Source organism: Macaca thibetana, chromosome 9 (genome assembly GCF_024542745.1).
Source record: "Macaca thibetana thibetana isolate TM-01 chromosome 9, ASM2454274v1, whole genome shotgun sequence".
Lineage (NCBI taxonomy): Eukaryota > Metazoa > Chordata > Mammalia > Primates > Cercopithecidae > Macaca > Macaca thibetana.
In genome coordinates, this window is record NC_065586.1 from 93,306,629 (window position 1) to 93,329,726 (window position 23,098).

Consider the following 23,098-nt stretch of genomic DNA (forward strand, 5'->3'; position numbering starts at 1 on the left):
GAGGGTACAGGCATTGGGTAAATACACCCATTCCAAATGGGAGAAATTGGCCAAAACAAAGGGCTACAGGCCCTATGCAAGTCTGAAATCTAACAGGGCAGTAATTAAATCTTACAGCTCTGAAATAATCTCCTTTGACTCCACGTCTCACATCCAGGTCACACTAATGCAAGAGGTGGGTTCTCATGGTCTTGGGCAGCTCTGCCCCTGTGGCTTTCCTGGGTACATCCCCACTCCCAGTTGCTTTCACAGGCTGGCATTGAGTGTTTGCAGCTTTTCCAGACGCACAATGCAAGCTATCAGTGGATCTACAGTTCTGGGGTCTGGAGGATGGTAGCCCTCTTCTCACAACTCCACTAGGCAGTGCCCCAGTGGTGACTTTGTATGGGGGCTCCCATTCCACATTTCCCTTCTTCTGAACTGCTCTAGCAGAGGTTCTCCATGAGGGCTCCATCCCTGCAGCACATCTTTGCCTCGACATTGAGGCATTTCCACACATCCTCTGAAATCCAGGCTGAGGTTCCCAAACCTCAATTCTTGACTTCTGTGCACCCGCAGGCCCAAAACCACATGTAAACTGCCAAGGCTTGGGGCCTGTGCCCTCTGAAGCAATGTCCTGAGCTGTACACTGGCCCCTTTTAGCCATAGCTGGGACCCAGGGCACCAAGTCCAGGGACTGCACAAAGCAGCAAGGCCCTGGGCCCACCCACAGCATCATTTTTCCTCGTAGGCTTCCAGGCCTGTGATGGGAGGGGCTGCTACAAAGGTCTCTGACATGCACTGGAGACATTTTCCCCATTGTCTTGGAAATTAGGATTTGGCTCCTCCTAGCAAGAGTGACCTTTTTTTTTTTTTTTTATTTTTTTTATTTTTTTTGAGACGGAGTCTCGCTCTGCCGCCCAGTCTGGAGTGCAGTGGCCGGATCTCAGCTCACTGCAAGCTCCACCTCCCGGGTTCACGCCATTCTCCTGCCTCAGCCTCCCGAGTAGCTGGGACTACAGGCGCCGCCACCTCGCCCGGCTAGTTTTTTGTATTTTTTAAAGTAGAGACGGGGTTTCACCGTGTCAGCCAGGATGGCCTCGATCTCCTGACCTCGTGATCCGCCCGTCTCGGCCTCCCAAAGTGCTGGGATTACAGGCTTGAGCCACCGCGCCCGGCCAAGAGTGACCTTTATATAAGTTCCCAACAAGTTCCTCATCTCCATCTGAGACCACCTCAGTCTGGACTTCACTGTCCATATCACTATCAGCATTTTGGTCAAAGCTATTCAACAAGTCTCTAGGAAGTTCCAAACTTCCCCACATTTCCCTGTCTTCTGAGTCCTCTAAACTGTTCCAACCTCTGCCTGTTACTCAGTTTAAAAGTCGCTTCCACATTTTCAGGTATCCTTACAGTAGTACCCAACTCTACTGGTACCAATTTACTGTATTAGTCTGTTCTCATGCTGTTAATAAAGACATACCAGAGACTCAGTAATTTATAAAGGAAAGACAGGTTTAATGGACTCATAGTTCCACATGGCTGGGGAGGCCTCACAATCATGGTGGAAAGCGAAGGGGGAACAAAGGCATATCTTACGTGGCAGCAGTCAAGAGAGCGTGTGCAGGGGAACTGCCCTTTATAAAAACATCAGCTCTTGTGAGACTTACTCACTATCAAGAGAACAGCACAGGAAAAACCCGCCCCCATGATTCAATTACCTCCCACTGGGTTCTTCCTACAACACATGGGGATTATGGGAGCTAGAATTCAAGATGGGATTTGTGTGGGGACATAGCCAAAGCATATCATTCCCTTTTTACTTCTAATATGTTGTTATATTTAAGAATTGTTTCCTTGAAACTCTTACAGAAGACATATAGTTTGTATCCATTAACAATAAAGTCTAATGGCTTGTTCTAATCCTTATTATATAAACAGTCATCTATTATATAACCAACAAATGGACATAACGCAAGCTAGAAAGGACAAGTTATCATATCTCAATCAGGCAGAACTGAAATTCACCTGACTCATACAAACATACCCACAGTAAAAGCAATCACAACTTATAAGTGGTCCATTATACCCTAGGTACCAAAGCACTATTCCAGGAAAAATGACGGCACTTCTAAATACTAAATGTAACTAATCTACAAAGGACATTGTCAATACTACATGGATAATTAATAATAACAGTATAGTGAAAACAAGGCGTAGGTAGACTTCAAAGTTCATCTCTATTTCCTTGAAAAATTATTACATGATTTAATTAACAGTCCACATCTTCAGTTGGTGGCTAGGAGATTCCTTCTTTTCTCTGAAATGATAATGTATTATGAGAAATAACAAAAATTAAAAACTAGGAATGTGTGTCCTCAAGCCAAAAAGTAACTAAAAAAAATAGAATTTAAAATGCTTGTCTCCTCAACCTTTTTACACACTAGTTATTTTTCCTGTTCAAATGCCAATGATAAAAGCCAAATAAAATTAGAAGCAACTTCCCTCTTAAATCATTGACAAGAGCCTCTTTTTTAACATCAGCTTATTTCAGTCAAGAAGCAAGGGTCAATATAGGACTATTGTTTATAATCACTGCCAATGAGAAATCACTCCCCTACCAGGAAGACCATAAAAATCATAAAATGTGTAGCACCAAAAAGAGTCTTATAATTTATTGAGTCTAAACTAATCATTTTCTGGAATTCACATCACTTTTAATTCTGAATAACTGATTCAGATCAAATTAGCATTAACATAAAAATGTGTATTAATAGCAACCATTATATTCCTGAAACAGAAACACATACATACATACATAAAACTTTCAGACTTTTATTAATGTTCAGAGCAAAACTCAAGATTCTAACACTTTCAACACAGTTGACCCTTCCAGCACTAAACTGGATCAAATATTGTACACAAGTGAGAAAGAAACTAAAAGCAACATGTATAGTTTTTCAACAGAATTCTTCCTACTTGGCCATCACCCCCAAAACTCCTCCCTCCTAAACAGCACAAACAGGGAGAAGAATAAACAGGTTCAAGACTGCTCCTAGCTATTTATAAGGAACATAAGAAAAAAAGATACCTTGGAACTCGTAACACATAAGTAACACGTAAACAATCTCAGTTTCTCTTCCCTTCTGTTTTTTCTCCCCTTTCTTCCCATGTTCATTCTCTCATTATGTCACACTTTAATTTCTTTAAGCTAGTTCTTTTCTTTTCCCCTACTTCCTCAATTTTTCTATGTGGACCATCTGGCAAAACAATATCTAAGAGATGGAAATAGTTAAAAGAGAAATCAAATGGAAGGTGAAAGATGGAAAAGAGTTATAGCGGGTTATTTTTCTTAAAGTTACCCCATATCACAAAGCCCACTAATCCCTTTCCAAAGAATACACAATACCACAATATAAAGCTAAAATTATCAAGAAACATGTTTAAGAACTTAAGAAATTTATAGGACTAAAGAAAAAACTACTGTATTTAAGCAAAAACAACCTTCCACTCTATGATATTGCAAAACAAACTAAATATACTAAAGTTCAAGAAAATAAATATATTTCTTACATAAGTGCTGAAAGCTTCTGATGAGGCATTGGTAAATCGAAGAGACAGGAAAAAAGCTTTCCCCTTGTTTGTTGTGACAAAGAAACTCTCCTTTCCCTGCCCCAGCACAGCCTACACACATTCCAGACATGTTAGAGGATACAAGGGCACATTATGAGGCCTGAAAGGCAGTACTTAGGACTCTGAGCACTCATCTGCAAATACAGAAATAGAGATAAAAAACTAGACCAGTTAATTAACTGTATTTGCCAATGCATAGATGAAGCTCAAAAGGAGACTCCCATCACCGCTTCAGTTATACTAGATGAAACAGTTACAAATGTAAAAGCATAGAACAGATAGTTTTACAATATGGGGGAGGGGTGATCCCTACTTCACGTTACAGACAAAAAATAAATTCCAAACAAAATAAAGATCTAAATATGAAAAGCCAAATTTAAAAGCAGTAAAAAACACTATAGAATAAATTAATGCAACAGAGGAAGGGTTTCTTAAACAAGACATAAAAAGCACAATCCCCAAAGAAAGAATCATAAATTTAACTACATTAAATTTTTCTGTATAACAAATGATACTACACACTAAATTTCTTAAAAATGAAGTCACAATGCCTCTAAAGAGAAATGGATAAAAGGGGAAGAAGAGTGGGAGAGAAACTTTTCACTGTATGCTCTTTTGTATTTTCTGGATTTTATATTCATGTGAACATACTCTCCATTCATAATAAATAAATAAATAAATAAATCTAAAACTCTAAAAGTAATAATAAAATGCAAGATAAGCCACAGATTGAAAAAAAGATGTTTGCCATGCATATAACCAAGGATCAGTGTTCAGAATGAATCAGTAATCCTAAAAATTAATAAGGAAAAGACACTTGACTCAACAGAAAATTAGTCAAATGACATGATCAGTAATGCAGAGAAGAGGGGACCTAAGACTAATAAACATAAAAAGAATCTCAACTTCACAAGTTATCAGAATAAAGTAAATTTAAAAATAGTACCTTTCCTTACTCATCACTTAGCAAAATCAGATTCAGGTGGTATATTTTTATTCTCAGTCTGCTATGTTATTTATTTTTTTTTTTTAAGACAGAGTCTCACTCTTGTCATCCAGGCTGGAGTGCAGTGGCACAATCTCGGCTCACTGCAGCCTCTGCCTTCCAGAGGAGATATGTATATTTATTTATATATTTACTTATTTATTTAAAATTGTGTATTGGTGTTTAATTTTATCAAATACTTATCGAAAATTTTTTGTGCATCTATTGATGATCATATAATTTTTTCCTTTATGGTAAATAATACTGATTTTCTATTGTCAAACCAACCTTGCATTTCTCAACTAACTCAACTTTGTTATGCTGTATTATCATTTTTATATGTTGCTGAATTTGGTTTGCTAATAGTTTAAATTTCCCATTCATTCATAAGTGTGATTAGTCTTAAATTTCCCTTTCTTATAATGTCTTCATTAGGTTTTATATCAAGGTTGTTCTAGCCTTATACACTCAGGTGGGAAATATGTCTTTTTTTTTTTTTTGGTACTTTTTTTTTTCAGACAGAGTCTCACTCTGTCGCCTGAACTGGAGTGCAGTGGCACGATCTCAGCTCACTCACTGCAACCTCCGCCTCCCAGGTTCAAGCAATTCTCCTGCCTCAGTCTCCTGAGTAGCTGGGACTACAGGGCACATGCCGCCTCGCCCATCTAATTTTTTTGTATTTTGGTAAAGACAGGATTTCATGGTGTTGCCCAGGCTGGTCTCGAACTCCTGAGCTCAGGCAATCTGCCTGCCCGGCCTCCCACAGGCATGAGCCACCGCGCCCGGCCAATGTCTTATTTTTCTATTTTCTGAAAAAATTTATGTGAGATTAGTGTTATTTCTTCTTTAAATATGTGACAGAATTGGCTGATTAAGCCATCTGAACCTAGAATTTTCTCTGTGAAAAAGTTTTTCATTACACATTCCACTTATTTTGTGTTATGGGACTACTCACATTTTCCTTTACTTCTTGTGTTAATTTTGTTAAGTTGTACATTTCAAGGAATTTGTCTATTTCACATAAACCTTCAAACTTTATTGGTATAAATTTGTATATAATATCCTCTTATCTTTTTTAATATCTCTAGGTTCCATAGTAATGTCCTCCTCTTTGTTCCTGATACTGGTAATTTGTTTTTCAGCCGGGCGCAGTGGCTCAAGCCTGTAATCCCAGCACTTTGGGAGGCGAAGACGGGCGGATCACGAGGTCAGGAGATAGAGACCATCCTGGCTAACACGGTGAAACCCCGTCTCTACTAAAAAATACAAAAAACTAGCCGGGCGAGGTGGCAGACGCCTGTAGTCCCAGCTACTTGGGAGGCTGAGGCAGGAGAATGGTGTAAACCCGGGAGGCCGAGCTTGCAGTGAACTGCGATCCGGCCACTGCACTCCAGCCTGGGCAACAGAGCGAGACTCCGTCTCAAAAAAAAAAAAAAAAAAATTTGTTTTTCAATGTAATTAGTTTTGTCAAGGTTCCAACTTCTAGCTTTGTTGAACCTCTCTATTGTATATGTTTACTGTTTATTTCATTAGTTTCTTTTTTTTTTTTCTTCCTTTGAGATGGAGTCTTGCTCTGTCTTCTAGGCCAGAGTGCAATGGCACAATCTTGGCTCACTGCAACCTCCACCTCCCAAGTTCAAGCAATTCTCCTGCATCAGCCTCCCCAGTAGCTGGAATTAAAGGCACACACCAGCATACCCAGCTAATTTTTGTATTTTTAGTAGAGACAGGGTTTCACCATGTTGGCCAGGCTGGTCTCGAACTCCTGACCTCAGGTGATCCACCCACCTTAGCCTCCCAAAGTGCTGGGATTATAGGCAGGAGCCACCATGCCCAGCTTATTTCATTAATTTCTGTTTTTGTTTTTTCTTTTTTTTTTTTTTGAGACAGAGACTCATTCTGTCGCCCAGGCTGGAGTACAGTGGCACTATCCTGGCTCACTGCAACTTCTGCCTCCATGGTTCAAGCGCTTCTCATGCCTCAGACTCCTGAGTAGTTGGGATTACAGGTGAGTGCCAGCATGCCCAGCTAATTTTTGTATTTTTAGTAGAGACAGGGTTTCCCATGTTGAGCAGGCTGGTCTCAAACTCCTGGCCTCAAGCAATCCACCCACCTCAGCTCTCAAAGTGCTGGGATTACAGGCATGAGCCACCACACCCAACCCACAACATTATTTTCTAAACAGCCAAAACTAAAAAAGCAAAATGTCCAGCAGAATTTTAATTTAATGGCTTTATTTGCAATGGAATATTACATAGTAATGAAAATGGACAGGCTCTAGCTATATGTACAATCATAGCTAAATCTCACAAATGAAAAGCAAAAGAAGCCACACACACACACACACACACACACAAACATACAACTATATACTATATGACGACATATCAAATTTTAAAAATAAATGAAACTAGTATTTAGAGAGATTTGCTTAAATGGTAAACTATAAAGAGAAGCAGAAATGTATTTACCATAATATTCAGGATAATGGTTACTTTTCATGGACAGTGATTAAGAGAAGTCATGAAGGTATGAAAGAGTTCCTGAGGCCGGGCACGGTGGCTCACGCCTGTAATCCCAGCACTTTGGAAGGCCAAAGCAGGTGGATCACGAGGTCAGGCGGATGAGACCTGCCTGGCCAACACGGTGAAACCCCCGTCTCTACTAAAAAATACAAAAATTAGCCGGGCATGGTGGCGGGCGCCTGTAATCCCAGCTACACGGGAGGCTGAGGCTGAACTGCTTGAACCCCGGAGGTGGAGGTTGCAATGAGCTGAGATCGCGCCGCTGCACTCTAGCCTGGGTGGCAGAGCAAGACCCCATCTTTAAAAAAAAAAAAAAAAGGCCGGGCGCGGTGGCTCAAGCCTGTAATCCCAGCACTTTGGGAGGCCGAGACGGGCGGATCACGAGGTCAGGAGATCGAGACCATCCTGGCTAACACGGTGAAACCCCATCTCTACTAAAAAATACAAAAAACTAGCCGGGCGAAGTGGCGGGTGCCTGTAGTCCCAGCTACTCGGGAGGCTGAGGCAGGAGAATGGCGTGAACCCGAGAGGAGGAGCTTGCAGTGAGCTGAGATCCGGCCACTGCACTCCAGCCTGGGTGACAGAGCAAGACTCCGTCTCAAAAAAAAAAAAAAAAAAAAAAGAGTTCCTGAAGTGCTAATAACGTTCTTGTGGATAAATCATTGAGCTATGGGAAAAGGGGAGCATTTGAAGCAAATATGGCAAAATTTTAAGATTTGCTGAAGCCGGGTAATGGGAAGAGTATTGATTATATTATTCTATAAACTTGTATGTATAATCGACATTTCATGACAAATTTTTTTTTTTTTTTTTTTTTTTTTTTTTTTTTTTGAGACGGAGTCTTGCTGTGTCTCCCAGGCTGGAGTGCAGTGGCGTGATCTCGGCTCACTGCAAGCTCCGCCTCCCGGGTTCACGCCATTCTCCTGCCTCAGCCTCCCAAGTAGCTGAGACTACAGGCGCCCGCCACCACGCCCGGCTAGTTTTTTGTATTTTTAGTAGAGACGGGGTTTCACCATGTTAGCCAGGATAGTCTCGATCTCCTGACCTCGTGATCCACCCGCCTCGGCCTCCCAAAGTGCTGGGATTACAGGCTTGAGCCACCGCGCCCGGCCTCATGACAAATTTTTTTAAAGAAACAAAGTACTGGGCTGGGCACAGTGGCTCTGGGCTGGGCACGGTGGCTCTGGGCTGGGCACGGTGGCTCACGCCTATAATCCCAACACTTTGGGAGGCCGAGGCGGGCGGATCACAAGGTCAGGAGATCGAGACCACTCTGGCTAACACAGTGAAACCCCCCGTCTCTACTAAAAATAAAAAAAATTAGCCGGGCGTGCTGGCAGGCGCCTGTGGTCCCAGCTACTCGGAAGGCTGAGGCAGGAGAATAGCGTGAACACAGGAGGCGGAGCTCGCAGTGAGCAGAGATCAGGACACAGCACTCCAGTCTGGGCGACAGAGCGAGACTCCGCCTCGAAAAAAAAAAAATAATAAAGAAACCAAGTAGTTTTGGCTTCAATCTCACTTCAATTTGATATAAATATTATAGAAAATCAAAGTATATACTAAAGATTAATTTCCTCATCACAAAAGTTTTTACATAGATGGCCAGAAGCAGGAAAATTAGTAGCTAGGTATGTAGGCATACAGAAATAACAAGGGCTCTGGACAACTATCCCAAAGAATGATAGAGGTAAGACCCCTCAAAAAGAACAATTTGGGGTAGGTGGCCTGCAGGAGATTGACAGGATGTTGTGCATGGCAGCTTTCCTCTGGATACCAATGCTGAGGACACCATGTCAGGGCTCTCCTGCCCACTGCTATGGGTCGCAACTCCAAGATAACCCCAGTGCCAGTGACATCCTTCCCATCAGTCACCACTCCAGCACCAGAAACCTATGAAGGCTGCAACAGCTGTGTTTCCTGTTTTAAAGCACTGTTAATAATACCTGCTTTTAGATAGAATGTAAAGAAGATGAGAGCTACTGTTCACATAATTCAACAGTTAGAGACTGTGGTGTGGTGAACAGGACAGACTTCTGTTCTGTGCCAACTGCCACTCTGGTGCCAATCAATTCCACAGTGACACATAGATCCAGTGTTTCACACTCAGTGAATCTGAGCAGATTTGCTGAGGCTTTGTATGTTGAGTTCACAATGACTTTTTATGGATTTTGTGGAAATCTTGGGAAACACAGAAGCCTAAAGGAAATAATAACTCCCAGTATCCCAAGTTAAAACCACAACTCTGCCTTTCTCTTCTACAACTCCCACCACAGTTACTACATCAGGTACAACAAATACCACTTTCACTCCAACCTCACAATCTGCGCAGAAGTCTACTTTTGATGCAGTCAGTTTTGCTGGAAGAACTGTCCTTGTCTTTGGTAAACAGGCTATAGTTTTCTTTCTTTATAAATTCTACAAATCTAAGAATCAAACTTATACTCTGTAAACAGACCCATCACACTGATAAGGACTGGAGATTCATTCACGTAACTCACTGAAACCAAAATACTATCTTTCAAGATGTCCCACATGGAAGACGCTATTCCAGGATCTTTCGATTTCCAAAAGATGCATATAAGCTATTTGAGAGCATCATCCCTGAAGAAAAAATCAGTTAAATCATTTTGTTCAACAGGAAAATTTTAAATATTCTGCATGAATCCTTGTGGCAGTCTTCTTTTATTTTAAATGGTTGCTGCTTTGGGATTATGTTTCTTTTTTTCTTGACAAGCCAAACGTAACTTTCTGTAAGTGACAGAAAATGCTGTCTTGTGCAGACAATGTCAGGACTCTTAACAGTTTAAATTTAGTCCCTTTAAAGCCTGAAAGCTGCATTATTTTCATCCTAACTCAAGATATAATTTAGTGAACAGAATTGAGAAGAGTGTGCCAAATGAGTATCAATCAGGTGGACTGTGCCCTATCATGTCAAAGCGGCATAAATCTATCAATCTAGTAATACTAAAAAAATAATAATTTGTATAACCTACTTATAGTCTACAATTACCACTTTTACCACTAGATGGAACCCTACATGTAAGGTGATATGCTCAGTGAAAGGACTGGAAACAATCCACAGCTGAAAAATCAATTACAGAAAAATGAAATGCAAGTGCTTCTAAGGCATGTTGAAGCCATGAATCTGCAAAATTCAAGGCAGTTTAAAAAAAAAAAAAAACAACTGCATCCTGCAGATGTATCTTTTGGCTGACTATACCAAAACTGCATACCCACAAAACTAAATGTTTCCTCCCTGGTGAATTGCCTAACTTGATTTGTTTTCCAAGAACCACAACCTTGGCAAGATTTATCAAAATACGAGCTATATTTAAAGTTGTCTAAATCTGATTTACCATCCTGAGAGAAGTATTCACTCTCTCTTACTGCTTTTTCAACTCTAAAAGGCTCTGAAACATGGCTTTAACTGTGTCACTTTGTTGGAAAGCTGTTAGATAAGAAATACAACTATCAAAGAAAAGACTGTATTCTTCCCTCTTTCTACATATCAAATTTAAGGCAGTATCATGAAAGTTGTACATAAAGAGAGAAGAGAAAACTAAACAGGCCCTATATGCCCAAGCTGGTGGTGCTTTTTAATATCAGAGACAGTTCAACATTAATAAGTAGTACCACAATTCAGGGAACGATATCCAATTTCTTAGATAAAATTTTTGAAATATTTATACCCTAAGGTCTGCCCTTAAGAATAGCTGTGCAATGTTTTGTAGTATAAACTACAAAATTATCTCTAATTTAGACTCCAAAAGTCTGAAAATATATTTGGCCCCTATATTTGATCTCAACCTGAACAAATTTCTTTCTTGCTTGCTTGTGTGTGTGTGTGTGTGTGTGTGTGTGTGTTTTATTTTAGTTTTCTTTTTTTTGAGACTGGGTCTCCCCTTGTTGCCCAGGCTAGAGCACAATGGCACAATCATGACTCACTGTAGCCTCAACTGCCTGAGCTCAAGCAATTCCCCCACATCAGCCTCTCAAGTAGCTGGCACCACAGACTTGCACCACCAACACCTGGCTAATTTTTTTTACTATTTGTAGACACAAGTCTTTCTATGTTGCCCAGGTCTCAAATTCCTGGGCCTAAGTGATCCTCCCACCTCGGCCTCCCAAAGTGCTGGGACCACAGGCATGAGCCACCATGCCTAGCCCAGATTTCAAACTAATAATACAACTTAACCAAAATTAAATTGGCAAACTATTCTGAGATGAAAAAACTCTTGATTGCCTACCTTCTTAACCTAAACATTTTTGGAATCCTAATCTAAGATTCTGCCCAATGGAATGACAATGTAATATTCTCAGTCAAGAATGATGAGTATCAATAATGCCAATGTATTGACTTATTTATTTGCTTGGTAATTTTTATCTTTTTGGGTGTCATATGAATAAGCATTAATTCTGTTGCTGACACCTTCCTTAATTTTCCTCCCTCACACTAGTGTACAATGGGAAGAAAGTTATTTGTATTAAGAAAGTAACATCTTGGCCGGGCGCGGTGGCTCAAGCCTGTAATCCCAGCACTTTGGGAGGCCGAGACGGGCGGATCACAAGGTCAGGAGATCGAGACCATCCTGGCTAACACGGTGAAACCCCGTCTCTACTAAAAATACAAAAAACTAGCCGGGCGAGGTGGCGGGCGCCTGTAGTCCCAGCTACTCAGGAGGCTGAGGCAGGAGAGTGGCGCAAACCCGGGAGGCGGAGCTTGCAGTGAGCTGAGATCCGGCCACTGCACTCCAGCCCAGGCTACAGAGCAAGACTCCGTCTCAAAAAAAAAAAAAAAAAAAAAAAAAAGAAAGTAACATCTGGCAGGGCACGGGGGCTCACACCTGTAATCTCAGCACTTTGGGAGGCCGAGGTGGGTGGATCACAAGGTCAGGAGTTCAAGACCATCCTGGATTACATGGTGAAACCCTGTCTCTACTAAAAATACAAAAAAAAATTAGCAGAGCGTGGTGGCAGGCGCCTGTAGTCCCAGCTACTTGGAAGGCTCAGGCAGGAGAATGGCGTGAACCCGGGAGGTGGAGCTTGCAGTGAGATGAGATCGCGCCACTGCATTCCAGCCTGGGCAACAGAGTGAGACTCTCTAAAAAAAAAAGAAAAAAAGAAAGTAACATCTGGCACAGCGGTTCACATCTATAATCCCAGCACTTTGGGAGCCCGAGGTGGGCAGACTTTTAAGTGCCATGAGTCTCAGGCACTTATAACTAGAAGTACTTCTATGTATGATCAGATTAGGTCCTAAAAGACTAATTCTATATTCATTTGTTCCAAAGTCCAGAGTGACACATACTATCCAAGAGACAGCTAATGGTTTTTGTTCTGGCATATGACTTGTTCATATCTACAGAAGCTCACAAATTGAAAATTCTTAAGAGTTTCTAGCGGCCGGGTGCAGTGGCTCACGCCTGTAATCCCAGCACATTGGAAGGCCGAGGCGGGCGGATCATGAGGTCAGCAGATCGAGACCATCCTGGCTAACACGCTGAAACCCAGTCTCTACTAAAAAAAAAAAAAAAAAAAATTACAAAAAATTAGCCAGGCCTGGTGGCAGGCGCCTGTAGTGCCAGCTACTCAGGAGGCTGAGGCAGGAGAATGGCATGAACCGGGGAGGCAGAGTTTGCAGTCAGCCAAGATCACGCCACTGCACTCCAGCCTGGGTGACAGAGCGAGACTCTGTCTCAAAAAAATAAAAATAAAAAAAGTTTCTGGCCAGGCACAGTGGCTCATGCCTATAATTCCAACACCTTGTGAGGAACAAGGTGGCAGGATCACTTGAGCCTAGGAGTTCAAGACCAGTCTAGGTGACATGACGAGACTCTGTCTCTACAAAAAAAAAAAAAAAAGAAAGAAAGAAAATGTTTTTAAATTAGCCAGGCATGATTGCTTGAGTCTCTGGTCCCAACTACTCAGGAGGCTGAGGTGGGAGGATCACCTGAGTCCAGGAGGTCAAGGCTGCAGCGAGGTGTGTTCTTGCCTCTGCCACTCCAGCCTGAGTAATAATAGAGCGACACCCTGTATCAACAAAGAAAAGACTTTCTATACTTTTAGTCAGCCAGAAGTATTCAATATTCCACAAACTTAACCATAAATCTTTTCACCAACTAGCATAGGAAGGTGAATTGCTTTTCTGAGACATATGATACCCAAACAAGAAATTAGTCACTCAAGCCGGGCGCGGTGGCTCAAGCCTGTAATCCTAGCACTTTGGGAGGCCGAGACGGGCGGATCACAAGGTCAGCGGATCGAGACCATCCTGGTTAACACGGTGAAACCCCGTCTCTACTAAAAAATACAAAAAAAAACTAGCCGGGTGAGGTGGCGGGTGCCTGTAGTCCCAGCTACTCGGGAGGCTGAGCCAGGAGAATGGCGTAAACCCGGGAGGCAGAGCTTGCAGTGAGCTGAGATCTGGCCACTGCACTCCAGCCTGGGCGACAGAGCTAGACTCCGACTCAAAAAAAAAAAAAAAAAAAAAAAAAAAAAAAGAAATTAGTCACTCATGTGTCATTTAAAATCAATCCAATCATGATCTACTGATTCCTTTGTAACTTTAAGGTATTGTAAGGTATAGGGACAAAAATTAAGGTAAGTCTCTGGCCTCCAGGAATTGAAAATTCACTAAGTGCTACACGATTTCAAATAGTAGCTGAAGACCACAACACAAAAGAAGATACAAGATCATTAATAGCCAAACACATGATACAGACAATAAAGGCTCTAAGAATTCAGGAGAGACTCTTTCACCCATATACAAGAGATGTGAGCTAGATCTTAAAAGACGAGTAGGATTTAGACAGTGGGGGAAAAATGATAGCTAATACTTAAGGTGCTTTTTGGTTTCTCGGGCTTTTATTAAGAAACATAAAGTGGGCCGGGCGCGGTGGCTCAAGCCTGTAATCCCAGCACTTTGGGAGGCCGAGACGGGCGGATCACGAGGTCAGGAGATCGAGACCATCCTGGTTAACACGGTGAAACCCCGTCTCTACTAAAAAATACAAAAAATTAGCCGGGCGCGGTGGTGGGCGCCTGTAGTCCCAGCTACTCGGGAGGCTGAGGCAGGAGAATGGCGTGAACCCGGGAGGCGGAGCTTGCAGTGAGCTGAGATCCGGCCACTGCACTCTAGCCCCGGCGACAGAGCGAGACTCTGTCTCAAAACAAAAAAAAAACAAAAAACAAAAAAAAAAAAAAAAAAGAAACATAAAGTGTTTTCACCACACATTAGTGGCCGACCCTTTTCAAAACATAAATTTAAAGAGAGGTACACGGGGAGTTACAGAGACAGCACAGTGGACATCTGCTGCTTTTGCCTTCCCAATATCTATTTTCCCCTTCCTCTGGTAACAGCACCCCCATTTTCTTTTAAGCAATAAACTTCTCAGCCAGGCGCAGTGGCTCACACCTGTAATCCCAGCACTTTGGGAGGCCGAGGGGGGCGGATTACAAGGTCAGGAGATGGAGACCATCCTGGCTAACGCGGTGAAACCCCGTCTCTACTAAAAATACAAAAAATTAGCCGGGCATGGTGGCACCCGCCTCCAGTCCCAGCAACTCGGGAGGCTAAGGCAGGAGAATGACGTGAACCTGGGAGGTAGAGTTACAGTGAGCCAAGATCGCGCCACTGCACTCCAGCCTGGGTGACAAAGCGAGACTCCGTCTCAAAAAAAAAAAAAGAAAAAAAATCTTCTCCCCATCTTTCAAATCTATGCAATCTGGTGGTCACTGGCTGTGAGCATGTCACCCAAGCTTAACCAACTGAAACATTTTATTCCCTTCACGAATCCAGGCAAAGGCCCGCAAGTCAAACCAGGACAAAAAGTCTCAACTCCAAGACTCTAGTGAAATCCTAAAATCGCTAAGTTGGTGGGATGTAAGACTGACACCGTTGGTGGTCCATTACTGCCACTTTTTATACAGAATTTGCCTTCTTAGGAAGCAAAAACAGAGGAAACCAGATCTAAGACAGTAAAGAGGTAGATATCTAGTGACACTGAGATTTGAGATTTTCCATACAGATTAAACCATACTTGATTTATCCCCTGGGCTTTTCAGTTTCTTGAGCCAATTTTAGAGTCTCTTTTTGCTTAAGCTAGTTTTAGTTTCTATCACATATAACTGAAAGAATCCTAACAAATATGAATGTGTAAGTCTGTTTGTCCCAGTATGAATCTGAGCCCTCCCTTCTGTATCTTCCCCTTCAGAGCAATGTCTCTGCCATTCAGTCAACCATGGCCATGCCATCTCCAGCAAGGTCTGGAACTCTGCCCTAGGGAACCTCTTCCTTGTACATTCTATCTCAGCCGATTCCTGTATCTATTTCTATATTTTTTAGAGATCTCTTTACTTCTTACTAGCCAATCCCTCGTTACTCGAATCCTCAGTTATAGTTAATAACCTATTAAACATTCTCTGTTTAAATTACTATGTAGTTTCCTTTCTCTTTTTTTTTTTTTTTTTTTTTTTTTTTTTTGAGACAGAGTCTCACTCTTGTCACCCAGGCTGGAGTGCAATGGTGCGATCTTGGCTCACTGCAATCTCTGCCTCCCGGGTTCAAGTGATTCTCCTGCCTCAGGCTCCCGAGTAGCTGAGATTACAGGTGCCTGCCACCATGCCTGGCTAATTTTTGTATTTTTAGTAGAGACGGGGTTTTACCATATTGGCCAGTCTGGTCTCGAACTCCTGATCTCAGGCAATCCGCCTACCTCAGCATCCCAAAGTACTGGGATTACAGGCGTGAGCCACCGCACCCAGCTATTACTATGTAGTTTCTATGACCTAGTTGAACTTGGTTTATATCAGGTAATAGTAGCAAAACATCAGCACAAAATAAATAGACTCCAGCATCTGTGGAAACAACCCATCCTAAAAGATGGTTAGTAAAAGTGTAGGTGAAAGTGTTCACTGAAGGTGACCAGAGGGCATCTTCGGGAGGCAGTGTGGTTCACCGGATACCTCGCAGGCTTTGGGGCAGACAATCGGCTTTGATTCTGAGTCTGCCACTTCTTAACCGTTCTCAGTCTCGGTTTCCTCATCTCTAAACTAAGTATAATAATTCCTCATGGGGCTGCAGTGAGGACTAAAAAAGAAAATAATTGTATTCCAGCCAGGCGCGGTGGCTCACGCCTGTAATCTCAACACTTTGGGAGGCTGAGGTGGGTGGATTGCCTGAGGTCAGGAGTTCGAGACCAACCTGGCCAACATAGTGAAACCCCGTCTCTACTAAAAATACAAAAATTAGCCGGCATGGTGGCGAGTGCCTGTAGTCCCAGCTACTTGGGAGAATTGCTTGAACCTGGGAGGTTGCAGTGAGCTGAGATCATGCCACCATACTTCCGCCTGGGCAACAGAGCAAGACTCACTCTCAAAAAAGAAAAAAAAGAAAGAAAGAAAATACTTGTATTTCAATCACTCTTTTGCTATACTGTTTCCAACCGGAAATGATGCACTTATTGGGAGGAAATTGTGAAACCAAGATATAGAAATCAGGTCTTGGATAGGTCACATTTTAGATAACAGACAAAGTTTAAGACTCAGAAGGAACCAAACGTGGTGGCTCACACCTGTAATCTTAGCACTTTGGGGTGCCAAGGTGGGAGGATGGCATGAGCCCAAGAGTTTAAGACCAGCCTGGGCCGGGCGCGGTGGCTCAAGCCTGTAATCCCAGCACTTTGGGAGGCCGAGACGGGCGGATCACAAGGTCAGGAGATCGAGACCAGCCTGGCTAAATACGGTGAAACCCCGTCTCTACTAAAAAAATACAAAAAACTAGCCGGGTGAGGTGGCGGGCGCCTGTAGTCCCAGCTACTCGGGAGGCTGAGGCAGGAGAATGGCGTCAACCCGGGAGGCGGAGCTTGCAGTGAGCTGAGATGCGGCCACTGCACTCCAGCCTGGGCGACAGAGCGAGACTCCGTCTCAAAAAAAAAAAAAAAAAAAAAAAAAAAGACCAGCCTGGGCAACATAGTGAAACTTCATCTCTATTCAAAAAAAAAACAAAAAACAAAAACTATCTCAATGTTAATAATGGTTGTATCTATCTGGTAAATTGGAGTGGCTTATTTACTTTTTTTCTACATATTTTACTTTTTCCTTTTTTTTTTTTTTTCAGAGACAGGGTCTCACTCTGGCACCCAGGCTGGAGCACAGTGGTGTCATCATAGCTCACTGCAGCCTCAAGCTCCTGGGTTCAAGCAATCCTCCCACTTCAGCCTCCCCAGTACCTGGGACTACAGGTGCACACCACCACACCTGGCTTTTTTCTCTTATTTTTATTTGTATTTTTTGTTTTTTGTTTTTGAGACAGTCTCACTCTGTTGCCCAAGCTAGAGTACAGCGGTGCAATCTCGGCTCACTGCCAAGTCCGCCTCCCAGGTTCAAGCGATTCTCCTGCCTCAGCCTCTTGAGTAGCTGGGATTACAGACATGCGACACCACGCCCAGCTAAATTTTTGTCTTTTTAGTAGAGACAGGGTTTCACCGTGTTGGCCAGGCTGGTCTCGAACTACTGACCTCAAGTGATCCCCCGCACCTTGGCCTCCCAAAGTGCTGGGATTACAGGCGTGAGACACTGAGCCCAGCCTCCGGTTTCTTTCTACGTATTTTTCTAGCCTTCTGTAGTAAATATTATGGAAGTTTATTTCATAGCGGGGAAAGAGGGGAAAAAGTATATACTGGGGTTTTTTTGAGGCAGTCTTGCGCAGTTGCCCATGCTAGAGTGGTGGCATAATCACGGCTCACTGCATCCTCGACCTCCCAGGCTCAAGCAATCCTCCTGCCTCAGCCTCCCTAGTAGCTGAGACCACAGGCGTATGCCACCATGCCTGGCTAATTTTTTTTATTTTTAGTAGAGACAATGTCTTGCTAGGTTGCCCAGGCTGGTCTCAAACTCCTGGGCTCAAATGATCCTACCACCTCAGCTTCCCAAAGTGACAGGATTACAGGTGTGAGCCACCACTCTCAGCCAAACTATACACTCTTAACAAAAAAGAAAGAAAAAAAAAAGTATTTTTTTTATACTTTTTTTTTTTTTTTTTCCTGTGAGACTGAGTCTCGCTCTGTTGCCCAGGCTGGAGTGCAATGGTGTGATCTCAGTTCACCACAACCTCCACCTCCCAGGTTCAAGCAATTCTCCTGCCTCAGCCTCCCAAGTAGCTGGGATTACAGGTGCATGCCACTGCGCCCAGGTAATTTTTTGTATTTTTAGTAGAGACAGGGTTTCACCATGCTGGCCAGGCTGGTCTTAAACTCCTGACCTCAGGTGATCTGCCCGCCTCGGCCTCCCAAAGTCCTGGGATTACAGGCATGAGCCACTGTGCAATGCTGAAAGTATATACTCTTAAAGCTTCAATGGATTTGTAGGTTATAGATGTTCCATATAAAAAATGGCTGGACACAGAACAATGCAAATGTAGTTAACATTAATTAACTATACACTTAATAGGTAAGATGATACATGGTTATGTTTTTTAATACAATTTTTTTAAACAAATTTATTTTTATTTTTACTTATTTTTTTTTAACAACAGGGTCTCAGTCACCCAGGCCAGAGTATAGTGGTGGCATTCTAGCTTCCTGCAGCCTCAAACTCTTGAGATCAAGTGATCCTCCTGCTTCAGCCTCCCAAGTAGCTGGGACTGTGGGTATGTGCCACTATATCCAGATTAATTTTCTTTCTTTTTTTTTTTTTTTTTTTTAGAGACAGAGTCTCTCTCTCTCTGTCGCCCAGGCTGGAGTACAGTGGCACGATCTCAGCTCACTGCAACCTCCACCTCCCGGGTTCAAGCAATTCTCCTGCCTCAGCCTCCCCAGTAGCTGGGATTACAGGCACCCGCCACACACCCAGCTAATTTTTATATTTTTAGTAGAGACAGTGTTTCACCATGTTGGCCAGGCTGGTCTCGAACTCCTGACCTCAAGTGATCTGCCCGCCTCAGCCTCCCAAAGTGCTGCAATTACAGGCATGAGCCACCACACCTGGCCTAAGCCAAATTTAATGTTTACAACAAAAAGTGTACAGATTTCCAATATCACTCTTTATAATACTACCAACCCACTTGTTCTGACCAAAGAAAACTTGTGCAACAGTATCTGCTTTGCTTTATGCTGTGGTTTCATGCCACTTACCAGTTTATGCAGATTAATTTTAAAATTCTATTTTCTTCCTTCCCCTCCTTCCAAGACAGGCCTTGTTTACAAATATGATCAAACTCTCAACCTGATCATTGATAAAATGTAAAATAAAACCATATTCAAGAAAATCCCCTGAAGAAATCTACTCCTCATTACCCTTCAGATAGAATTTAACAGCACAGGCCAGGCATGGTGGCTCATGCCTGAAATCCCAGCACTTTGGGAGGCCGAGGCAGGCGAATCACAAGGTCAGGAGATTGAGATCATCCTGGCTAACACGGTGAAACCCCGTCCCTACTAAAAATACAAAAAAAAAAAAAAAATTAGCCAAGCATGGTGGCGGGCACCTGTAGTCCCAGCTACTCAGGAGGCTGAGGCAGGAGAATGGTGTGAAACTGGGAGATGAAGTTTGCAGTGAACCGAGATCGCACCACTGCACTCCAGCCTGGGCGACAGAGCAAGACTCTATCTCAAAAAAAAAAAAAAAAAAAAAGAAAAAAGAATTTAACAGCACAAATACAAAACTAGATTCAGATATTTAAACCAGGTTTTCTCACTTACCTTGTGCATATAAGGACAAGTCTTCCTGGGATCAATAAAGGTTGAATCATTTTTCTCAAAGGAACACATTACTGTCTTATTATAGAAAAAGCAATTTAGGCCGGGCGCGGTGGCTCAAGCCTGTAATCCCAGCACTTTGGGAGGCCGAGACGGGCGGATCACGAGGTCAGGAGATCGAGACCATCCTGGCTAACAGGGTGAAACCCCGTCTCTACTAAAAAAAAATACAAAAAGCTAGCCGGGCGAGGTGGTGGGCGCCTGTAGTCCCAGCTACTCGGGAGGCTGAGGCAGGAGAATGGCGTAAACCTGGGAGGCGGAGCTTGCAGTGAGCTGAGATCCGGCCACTGCACTCCAGCCTGGGTGACAAAGCGAGACTCCGTCTCAAAAAAAAAAAAAAAGAAAAAGCAATTTAACAAAAAAGGCTCAGGCCAGGTGCAGTGGCTCACACCTGTAATCCCAACACTTTGGGAGGCCAAGGCGGGTGAATCACCTGAGGTCAGGAGTTTGAGACCAGCCTGGCCGACATGATGAAACCTGTCTCTACTAAAAATACAAAAATTGGCCGGGCGCGGTGGCTCAAGCCTGTAATCCCAGCACTTTGGGAGGCCGAGGCGGGTGGATCACGAGGTCAGGAGATCGAGACTATCCTGGCTAACATGGTGAAACCCCGTCTCTACTAAAAATACAAAAAACTAGCCGGGCATGGTGGCGGGCGCCTGTAGTCTCAGCTACTTGGGAGGCTGAGGCGGGAGAATGGCGTGAACCCGGGAGGCGGAGCTTGCAGTGAGCCGAGATCACGCCACTGCACTCCAGCCTGGGAGACACAGCGAGACTCCGTCTCAAAAAAAAAATAAATTAATTAAAAAAAAAATAAAAATACAAAAATTAGCTGGATATGGTGGCACATGCCTGTAGTTCCCAGCTACTCAGGAGGCTGAGGCAGGAGAATTGCCTGAACCCAGAAGGCGGAGGTTACAGTGAGCCAACATTGCACCACTGCACTCCAGCCTGTGCCACAGAGTGAGACTCTGTCTCAAAAAAACAAGGCTCAGGAAGTCATGTTTACTAACCAGTATTCCATACCTAAGGGATACGTAAATTAACAGGATATAGAACCCTTTCCACATCTTCAGGCACCTCCCCTGTCCTCCAGAAACATTTCCAGGCATTCTACAGTCTGTTCCTAAGCTGGCTCTTCATGTAATAATAGTTAGCACTTTCTTTTAATGTCTCTTTTTAATTAAAAAATACTAAGCTGTGTGTATTTCCCTACTGCCAATTATGAGGAGAAGTAGCTTTATTTCATTTCTGGCTTTCACCTTTTCTCTTTGACCCTTAAAGGTCTCTATTATGTTTATACTGTTATTGGTAAAGTGGATAGTTTCTTTTTTTGTTTTTGTTGTTGTTGTTGTTTGTACAGGGTCTCACTCTGTCACCCAGGCTAGAGTGCAATGGCAGGATGATGGCTCTTTGCAGCCTCCACCTCCCGAGCTCAAGTGATCCTCCCACCTTAGCCTCCCAAGTAGCTGGAACCACAGGCGTGCATCACCACACCTGACTATGTGTTTTTATGTTTTTATAGAGTCTCCCTATATTGCCCAGGCTAGTCTCGAACTCCTGGCCTCAGGTGATCCTCCTGTCTCTGCCTCCCCCTCCCAAAATACTGGGATTACAGGCGTGAGCCACCATGCTCGGCAGTGGATATTTTCTATTTGTGAATTCCCCTTTAGTATTGTCCTCTTAAGAGTAACTTGAAAGTATAACAAATGAAATGTGTTAAATTGTAAAGGATTATTCTACTTAATAAAGACCAGAAATGGAAGGGAGAGGGTGTTCCTCATCAACAGGTCAAAAACATAACATGGGAATCTTTATAGGCAGAGCAATGTTTCCTTGTTTAAATCTTTGGCCAGGTGCAGTGGCTCACACCTATAATCCCAACACTTTGGGGGCCAAGAGGAATGCTTGAGCCCAGGAGTTTGAGGCCCGCCTGAGCAACATAGGGAGACTCAGTCCCTAGAATAAATTTTAAAAATTAGCTGAGTGTGGTGGCGCATGCCTGTGGTCCCAGCTACTTGAGAGGCTGAAGTGGGAGGATTGCTTGAGCCCAGCAGGTCGTGGCTATAGTGAGCCATGATCGTGCCACTACACTTCAGCCTGGGTCACAAAGTGAGATCCAGTCTCAAAAAAAATCATAATAAGTTTTTAAAAATAAATATTTTGGCTGGGTATGGTGGCTAACGCCTGTAATCCCAACACTTTGGGAGGCTGAGGCAGGCGGATGACCTGAGGTCGGGAGTTCGAGACCAGCCTGACCAACATGGAGAAACCTCATCTCTACTAAAAACACAAAATTAGCCAGGCGTGGTGGCATATGCCTGTAATCCCAGCTACTCGGGACACTGAGGCAGGAGAATCGCTTGAACCCAGGAGGTGGAGGTTGCAGTGAGCCAAGATCATGCCACTGCATTACAGCCTGGGCAACAAGAGCAAAACTCCATCTCAAAAATAAATAAATAAATAAATAAATAAATAAATAAATATTTTATTAAAAGCAGTTAAAGCATTTGTAATTATTAGAAGCAGTGTTAAAATACTGATGAAAAAACAAAAAGCTGGGCAGTTCTAAATGATCACATATTCTGCATTCAATATTTAAATATGTATTCATCTGTGCAAATCAGACCATTTTTTCCTCTTTATGGAATACAAGGACCACACTATCAACAGAACATTAGAAAGATTAATACCTGCAGCCGGGCGCGGTGGCTCAGGCCTGTAATCCCAGCACTTTGGGAGGCTGAGGCGGGCGGATCACGAGGTCAAGAGATCGAAACCATCCTGGCCAACATGGTGAAACACCGTCTCTACTAAAAATACAAAAATTAGCTGAGTGTGGTGGCACGCACCTGTAGTCCCAGCTACTTGGGAGGCTGAGGCAGGAGAATCGCTTGAACCTGGGAGGCAGAGGTTGCAGTGAGCTGAAATCGTGCCACTGCACTCCAGCCTGGCGACAGAGCAAGACTCTGCCTCAAAAAAATAAATAAATAAATAAATAAATAATAAAGATTAATCCCTGCAGAGCAAGAAAGAATTTGTATTTATCACCACGAGAAAATATTTTTCTTAGAAATGACAGACTATTATTCACTAATTATTGACCACCGACACAAAGCTAAGCACTGGGAATATGTAATAAATACATGTGTGTCCTGCCCTCAAAATGCCTTACAGAAACCCCAAACTTCTCTTCTTTATTTTTTCTTTTTTTTTTTGAG

The 23,098-nt window shown here is 43.0% G+C and overlaps 2 protein-coding genes across 8 annotated transcripts in view; one reads left to right on the forward strand and one right to left on the reverse strand.

The window, feature by feature from the left end:
* PGAM1 (phosphoglycerate mutase 1) overlaps positions 1–23,098 on the forward strand; it is a 1,080,404-nt gene that overhangs the window by 915,498 nt on the left and 141,808 nt on the right. The window lies entirely within an intron of this gene.
* Positions 1–23,098, reverse strand: part of ARHGAP19 (Rho GTPase activating protein 19) — an 80,456-nt gene that overhangs the window by 54,370 nt on the left and 2,988 nt on the right. The window contains exon 1 of one of the 7 annotated variants that reach the window (XM_050802894.1): positions 3,553–3,819. The exons of 4 other annotated variants lie outside the window; for them this stretch is intronic. In XM_050802894.1, coding sequence (XP_050658851.1) covers positions 3,553–3,581 — 29 coding nt within the window. In that variant the 5' untranslated portion in view covers positions 3,582–3,819. Of the gene's footprint in view, positions 1–3,552; positions 3,820–23,098 lie in introns of those variants that run through there. 2 more of the 7 variants (XM_050802897.1, XM_050802900.1) reach the window with 2 other exon arrangements.